Genomic DNA, 8924 nt, shown 5'->3' with positions numbered 1-8924 from the left:
ATTGTTATTTTCAATTCAACTTTTATAATTCTTGTACATAATTTTGGCAAGAAGTAACTGTGCTGTGATCTCTTCCTCTGCTTAAAATTAATAATATCTGATTGCCTACTAAACAAAATATAAATCTGAATTTTAGCTTTCAATATCAAACTCAAAATGTATTTCTTGGTTATATTTTTATGGCATATTAATGATATCTCTGGTGATTCATACCTAGAAATAAATCTCAACTTTTATCATTCAATATTAGCATTTAACTCTATTTCTTGCTTACAAAATTATGGAACATTAGTGGTGTCTCTAGGGATTCAGACCAAAAAAATATCTCCCTTTATACTCTGTCTCCTATTTCTTTCAAGGCTTACTTACCTCAAGCACTTTTTTTCTACATTCTTCCCTTTCATATAACTCCCTAATATTCTTGATGAAAATTCCTCTCTTCAATGTCTTTTAAGGTAAATTATATGTATATGTCCTCTTCCTATCTGTAGTTATCTGTTTCTTGAATCCTAGTCTATTCTGACCTAGACTGTAAAATCCTTGAGAGCAATTTTGTTTTATCTGTGCATATCATCATTACACTTATGTCTTCTTAAATAAATGTTGTCTAATATAATTTAATTGAATGAAGCAATAGTGAATCAGAGAGGTCTTGTAATCATCTTAAAGTTAAACATTTAAAACTTACTCAAGGAAAGCTTATTTGGAAATCTTATTCTAAATAGTATTTTTTTTTACTGTTATCCACATGGTATTTTTAAATATTCAATTTAAGTTCACCATAGAAATGTCATCATTAGAAATTTGTTCTTTGAGATAACTTTTCTTTCTCAGTCCTAACTAGTATGAAAATAGTAAGTATAGATATTTCAAGAGACTAAAACACAGAGGAAATTAGGAATATAGAATTCAAAGGGAGTTAATAGAATGTGGCAATGGAAATATAAATTTTATTAAAAATCAAGCAAAACCTTAAAGTAGAACTGAGATAACATTGTACATTAATTTGACAATTATCGATTTGATAAAATATAGGAATATCAATTGAGTTCAAAAGATAGCATATCAAAAGATGGACACAGGTAACATCCTGTTAAGATATAAAAAGTAGCATGGATATCAATTTTTACTGAAGACTATCAGGAGGTAAAGAACAACTACATGAAATATCCCTAAAAACAATCACAAACCTACAAAAGGTATATTATTGGAATGTATGATCATCTTCCCCTAAAAGTAGATCTACTAATAATTTCTTTAATGTCTTAAATATAACTTATTCTTTAAATAGATTATTAAATAAGAAGAACATGATTATGCTGAATCTGATTACATCACTAAAATGAAATGATTGTTAGTGTGAGATAATTGGTCCTCTTATGTAGTAGTTAGTACTGTCTTATATTTTGTGATAGAAAAAGAAAAAGAGAAAGGCTTGGAAAAACTGGTGTACCCTCTATTATTGTTCAGTCATTTCAATTATATCCAATTCTTCAGGATTCTGATATATTGTTTTTTATTTTATTTTGTTTTTGTTTTTGGCAAAGATACTGAAAAGGTTGAGCATTTCCTTCTCTAACTTATTTTACATTTGGAAAAACTGTGAGAATAATTTGCCTAATACTTCCTGACTGGAAGTCTTCCTTACTTCCTGGCCCAACATTTATCTGTTGTGACACTTACATGCCTGATATACTCTCTAAAATTTAGAAAAAAGCAAATTCAAAGAGGCATGGACTAAAATTCTATAGAAGAATTCCTTACAGATGATAAAGGAAGTTCTTAAAAATAAAATTCTATAGATATAAGATATACAAATATACCCACACACACATACACACACATACATATATATATATATATAGATATATATAGATAGATATAGATAGATATAGATATATATAGATATATATAGATAGATATAGATATATTACCTTCCATGTTGATAATGATGATGATATAGGTGTAGATATAGCAATAGTATGGAATTAGTTTAATGTAGAGGTAAAAAACAACAGCAACAAAAATTGATGTCTGTCTAAATTTCCTTTTGCTACAGGGTTCCTGAACTTGTCCATGCAATGTCATATAAAGGATAGACGACTTGGCCTGAAGTTTGGTTTCTAAATAAAATCAATCAACAAGAATTTTATCAAGTGCTGACTATGTATCAGGTATTGTGCAATTGAAGAACTAAGAATAAAATAATCCCTGTTTTTAGGGAGTTTATGTTAGTGAGGAAAATAAAGGTGCATATAAGTGTACATATCAGATAAATAAAGATCTATGATCATGGGATAGACATGAAATCTCTCAGAGTACCAGTCAACTCTAGAAGACTATACATTACAAACCAGCTGCTTATTCTAATGTGAGAAGGATGTGGTCATATGCAGCATATCCCATATAAATGAAACAACAGAACCTGGAACCAAAGGGAAATCTGAATTTGCTAGATAAATAGAATGCTATAGAGTCTATCCAGAGTTTACCAAATAATTTAATAAAATATCTTATGACATTTTTCAAAATAAAGATGAAGACACGTGAAATAGATAGTATTAAACCTAGTACACTGACAATCTAAGGATCAGCCCAATAGATGTCAGGACTCAAAAGACTGGAATATTAGCTCTAAATTTAAGATTGAATTCATTAAGGATACATATACAGTTTGGACTTTGGATTACATATAATGGCTTTAAAAATACAAGAATAGTGAAAAATACCTATGCTTTTATCTAAAAAAACAAAAGGAATAAAAACAAGTACAAAAAGGTAGTGACGATAACAAAAGTAAAACCCTAATTTTCAGAGAACTGAAAGTTTACTATGAATTAGAGCATGTCATAAAATTCAAGAGAACCAAGGTAAGCCAGGCTGTATGAAGAGAATCTCAGCATCTTCTTATAAGATGGAATGGAACAATCATGCACTGTACTTTATTGACAGGAACACATCAAGAGAATGATCTCCATTTCTGGATATAACATTTTGGGAGAGATATCAATAAGTTGGGGAAAGTCAAGAGCAGGGAGAATTGCAAGAAGATGGGCCTGTGATTTATGCCCATCATACATAAGTTAAAGTAATGGGGTTTACTAATCCTGGATAATATTTACAATGGTATATGGATAATATTTAAGATGGAATATGGGATAATATTAGCTGTTTTAAGTATCTGATTCATTATGAAATGAATCAATCAGCCAAAATACTTTTATTAATCACATGATAGGCACTAAAGGAAGATACTGGTAATAGAAAACCAATAACAATAATAACAATGTCAACAACAACATCACCTACCTACCTTATCTTTTAATGGCTTACCTTCTATCAGAGGGAGAAAATATAGTTATATACAAGATATAAGGATAGAGACTGGACCCATGATTATATTTTTATAGTGAAATTCTACATGTGGCAAATTATATCTACCAATAGAAATTTATGCTTTGCTAGCAAATTATAGTAATACATACTTAATCTTAATGGAAATTTAACTGACTTGCTCAGGATCACAAAGTAAGTGTTAGAAGCTTTGAGCCTAGCCTTGTATTTAAAACATCAAAATGTCTTTGTGTAGAAGATGATAGTTTGAACTCAAACTTTGGAAGTTGAGGGTGAATCAGAATAAGTCTTATATACAGTGTTACTCTTTGAAAGAAATTAGGGATTCTAAGAGATGGTCATAGACATCTTGGTAAAGCATGTGGGATAGGCCATTAGAAAGAAGAGCTAGAATTCACATCTGAAGAAAAACAGTATAATATTCATTTGATCCTAAAGGTCAAATGGAATCAGTGGATATTTTTGAGTAAGTTAGTGACATGATCATATATGTGCTCACAAAAATCAGTATAGCCAATGTCAAACATTCATACCAGAAAGGGAAAGGAAAAGTAATGGTTTAAAAATGTGAGAAGAAAGTTTAGGTTTGATATAACCTTAGGCTACATTGTAACCAATGTTATCAAAGTATCCACATAGTGGGCTTTAAAAAATATTAGGTTTAACTTCACTGAAGGTCTTCAAGCAATGAAAAGGTGATTAACAGAGAGGTAAAAGGTGGAGGGAGAGATTTTTTTTTTTTTCTGTATGTATCGGTGTTTTTATACAGCAGTATCAAAGACTTTAAAATTCTTTTCAACAGGAACATGATGAATGTTGATCAAAATCAGAGTTCTGAGATTACATTCATCCTGTTAGGATTTTCTGATTACCCATATCTTCAAGGATTCATCTTCTTTGTATTCCTGGTTATCTATGTGGTCACAGTGATAGGAAATCTCATGATGATTTTCATTATTTGGATAACACCTAAACTCCACACTCCCATGTACTTTTTCCTCAGTAACTTGTCCTTTGTGGATTTCTGTTACTCTACTACCATTACACCCAAATTGTTGGAAATATTAGTTGTAGAAGATAGAGCCATCTCTTTCCTGAGCTGCATAACACAAGTATTTCTTACAGCCACCTGTGTGGTAACTGAGGCTGTCTGGTTGGCAGTGATGGCCTATAACCGTTTTGTGGCCATATGTAATCCCCTGCTATATACAGTTATGATGTCTCAAAAAATCTATATTCTTTTAGTGACTGTGGCATATTCATGGGAAATATTATTATTATCTTCTATTGCATTCACTTACTCTCTTCTTGTGTTATCATTTTGTAGAACTAACATAATTAATAATTTTTTCTGTGAATATTCCACCATCTTTTCTGCGTCCTTCTCTGATAAACAACTTACAGAAATAATCCTTTTTAGCCTCACAAATTTTAATACATTTAGCACACTCTTGATTATCCTCACATCATATCTTTTTATCGTAGTCACCATCATGAAGATGCCATCAACCAGTGGGAGACATAAAGCTTTCTCTACCTGTGCTTCTCATTTCACAGCTGTTATTATTTTCTATGGGGCCATTCTTTTTCTGTACTGTGTACCCAATTCCAAAAGCTCATGGCTCCTAATCAGAATTAGCACTGCTTTTTATTCAGTAGTGATTCCTATGCTTAATCCTCTAATATATAGCCTGAGAAACAAAGATGTAAAAGAAACTGTTAAGAAATTAATGGACCACAAAATATGTTCACAGTAGAATTACTTAGATGGATGATAGGTCTATTATCTAAACTACTCACAGAATTTGCAGTCACATTTGTTGATCAATACCTTACCCACCAACCAAAATGAGAACTTTTATATAAACAAGAGAACAGAGGACCATATGTGGAACTTTTTAAAAAAATATACAATTTGCTATATGTTTTTTTAACACATAATAAAATTATATAATTTTAAAAGTTGCCATGCTTGTCTGTGATCTTTTATGTATTCTTTTGACTATTAAAATCTTTCATTTTTGTTCCATCTTGAAATGGAACATTTTTCCATTCTTCCCTCCCTTCCTTTTTTGTTCCTATCTCCTATAAAGGGCTGAAACTCTTGAGTTCGAAGCACTGAGGTTGGTTCGAGCACATAAGGCTAATTACTGATTGGACAATACTCTATAAGCATATGGAAAATGGCCCTTCCCACAATCTGTGCTGGCTCAAAAATTTGTGTATACACAAAATTGTACAAAGGACTAGGGGGTGGAGTAAGACTAGCTAGGGTCACTTCTGGGCAGGAGATGAACAAGGAAGGTCACAGAGATTCTGCTTCCATCCAATTCAATCCTACCTCTAAAGACAAAGAATAAAGATCAAGGACTTTTGCTTATCTTGACTCTGGCTGATTCTAAGGTATCTAGGGCGCTAACATGGCCATCACACTCTCCCTTCCTTTTTTTGGCAATCTCTTCATACTCCAATCGTGTATTTAAAATATTTTGAATTATGCATAATAAAAGCATAATAATATGATTACTAATAATAATAATGTGGAGTTACATTTATATCCTAAAGACATTCATATAATGCAATCCCTTTCTTTTTGATTGGTCCAATGTTTAACAAGGATCAAGATCTAGAAGATAGATATTATCTTATAAATAAATAAAGCAAGCATATGTTAAATGAAGAAAAATCGAGAAACATCTTGTAATTTATTCATTAAAATAGAGCTAATTTCAGAGTTATGTCAAAATCATAATTTTAAATTTGAGATTAAAACAAGTTTAGTGATCCATCAAGATTGGATATCACTTTTCTTTAGTTCACCTTCCTATTTATTTACAATATGAAGGACATAGAAAAGAAAAAGTCACAGATGAAAATGTGATGGCTACAATTTATGAGTTTTGAATATGGGGATAGTGGAAGAATTAAATGTTGCCAAGGCATAGAGTAACACCACAGGTTGAAGAATTCATTGAAAGTTCATTATACAATGTTAAGTGTCTAGTTCAGTGACAAGCACATGGCATGTCTTTAGGAAAAAATAGAGATTTTTGGTTGCTTGTTTTGTTTGTTTTAGCCTAATATTGTTGCAAAAATTAAAGCAAAACAACCTTCTCAAAAACAACAATATCATCATCAAAATAAATAAGCAATCCGAACAAAAAAAAAAGCATCTTTAATCTCTGCTGTGAAGGAGACTGAGGCTTGTGAATCATTTGCTCTTAGAATTTGTGAACAACAGAATGCTAAACTAATCAATTATGCATAATTAGTCCTCTGCCAATATGATGGAGTCATCCAAAAAGGTGTGAAACCAGACTGGATTGAAAATCAGTATTGTTGAGTTGTGTACAACTGTTCATGATCCTTTTGGGGTTTTCTTGTCAAAGTTATTGAATTTTTTGCTATTTTCTTCTCCAACTCATTTTACAGATTAAAAGAAATTGAGAGAAGGTAAAATCCTTTTGGAGAGCGATCTTTTTATTCTCATTTTCCTCAATGATATTTTAGTTTTCCATATACATGTAAAGATAGTTTTCAACATTAAAAAAAGAAAGAAATTGAGAGAAGGAAAAGTTCACTTTTGATGGAGCTGAGAAGGTTCTATTTGAACAGCATAAAAAAAGATGGACTTAGGTACAACAACAGGTAAGGGGAATCCAAATAAAGAGAATAACCTTCACATCAAGTGTTCAAGAAATGAGTAGCAGCATTGTTTAGATTTATCTCTGGATTATATTAGACCAGATTCTAAAATGATGCTCTAAATAGTCTGATATTTCATTAAATTTTCAACATGGTTTGGTACAAGATTAAACATTTCATGTGAATATTATAATTTTCTTTCAAGGTCCATTTATCTTGATATCTTCTCTTTGAGCATACCCTGACTCACCTAATTGAAAATGCCCTTTGACTTTTTATATTTTCTTGGAACACTCTGTTTCTCTCCTTTACATGCCTAGCATAGAATAGTTTTTCTATTGATTTTCCTCTCTTAAACATGTCTATGAGTAATTGGATTGATTAGTTCACAGTTTTGTCTGTGTACCAATAAGGTTACTCACTGCGAATGTGACCATGCTTCTTGGTCCCAGGCACTTTCCATTCTTTTAGTTCAACTGTTGTCAAATTGATATCTCCCAGAATTATTCTCCTGCAGACATATTTCTTGTCCAGAGAGAGAGAGTTAATTTGGGTCTATAATCTCTGGTTACCATAGTGTGTAATGTCTAAGTCCAATGTAGTAGTAAAATGCCATCTCTAGACTTGCTTATAACATTAAATCTCTCTTAGGAAAGCTTTCTTTGATTAGTATGTTTCCTCATTTTTTAAGCAATTCTTCCTCAGAAGATGGACTGGTAAAACATTTCCAGGAATAACTTCCAACTTTTTAATTTCTCATTGACAAAATTCTCAGATAGATCTCCAAAGGTAGGGAACAACAATTTAAAAAATACTTCTTCAACTTCTTGCCTGAGCTGGATTAATGTACATTTTAATAGTAGCCTTTTATTTTGAAAATATATGCAAGGATAGTTTTCAACATTCATCCTTTCAAAACCTTGTGTTCCAAATTTTTCTCCTTCCCTTCTCCCCACCCCTTCTCTAGATAGCAAGCAATCCAATATTTGTTAAACAGTTGCAATTCATGTATACTTATTTCGATATTTATCATGCTACATAAGAAAAATCAGATCTAAAAAGGAAAAAGAAAGAAAAAAGGCAAGCCAACAACAACAAAAAAGATGAAAAAACTATATTGTGATCCACATTTCGTTCCTATAATCCTCTTTCTGGATACAGATGGCTCTCTCCATTACAAGTCTATTGAAATTGGCCTTAGTCACCTCATTGAAAAGAGCCATGTCCATCAGAATTGATCATCACATAATCTTATTGTATGTACAATGTTCTCTGGGTTCTACTCACTTCATTTAGCATCAGTTCATGTCTTTCTCCATGTCTTTCTGAAATCAGCCTTTCTTAGAGAACAATAATATTTCATCATATTCATATATCATAATTTATTCAGTCATTCTCCAACTGTTGGGCATCCAATTGATTTCTAGTTCTTGCTACTACAAAAAAAGGACTGCTACAAATATCTGTGCACATGTGGGTCCTTTTCTTTTTTTATGATCTCTTTAAGATACAGACCCAGTAAAGACACTGCTAGATCAACAGGTATACATAGTTTGATAGTGCTTTGGGCATAGTTCCAAATTGCTCTCCAGAAGGATTGGATCAGTTCATAACTCTACCAACAATGTGTTAGTGTCCCAGATTTCCCACATCCTTTTCAAGATTAATCATTATCTTTTTTGTCATCATAGATAATCTGGGAAGTGTATAGTAGTACCTCAACATTTTCTTAATTTACATTTCTCTGATCAAAATTTATTTAGATCATTTATTTCATATGACTAGAAATGCCTTTCATTTCTTCATCTAAACATCTTGCTTAATATTAATGATCTTATTTAAGATCTTTCAAAATTTTCATATTTCTATAAAATGCTTTAATTTTTTTCTTAAAATTTAGATCTAATCTCATCAGTAAGAAATCT

At 31.4% G+C, this 8924-nt stretch overlaps 1 protein-coding gene across 1 annotated transcript; it reads left to right on the top strand.

The window, feature by feature from the left end:
* The first annotated feature begins 4160 nt into the window (after window positions 1-4160).
* On the top strand, window positions 4161-5111 carry LOC100928745 (olfactory receptor 5D18-like). Its single transcript, XM_003773794.1, has one exon. It carries the CDS (start codon window positions 4161-4163, stop codon window positions 5109-5111), a length of 951 nt encoding a protein of 316 aa, XP_003773842.1.
* The last annotated feature ends 3813 nt before the right edge of the window (window positions 5112-8924 follow it).

The sequence above is a fragment of the Sarcophilus harrisii genome, chromosome 6 (assembly GCF_902635505.1).
Source record: "Sarcophilus harrisii chromosome 6, mSarHar1.11, whole genome shotgun sequence".
In the NCBI taxonomy this organism is placed as follows: Eukaryota; Metazoa; Chordata; class Mammalia; order Dasyuromorphia; family Dasyuridae; genus Sarcophilus; species Sarcophilus harrisii.
The sequence above is the reverse complement of the archived record's forward strand: the minus strand, read 5'-3'. Positions and strand labels throughout refer to the sequence as shown.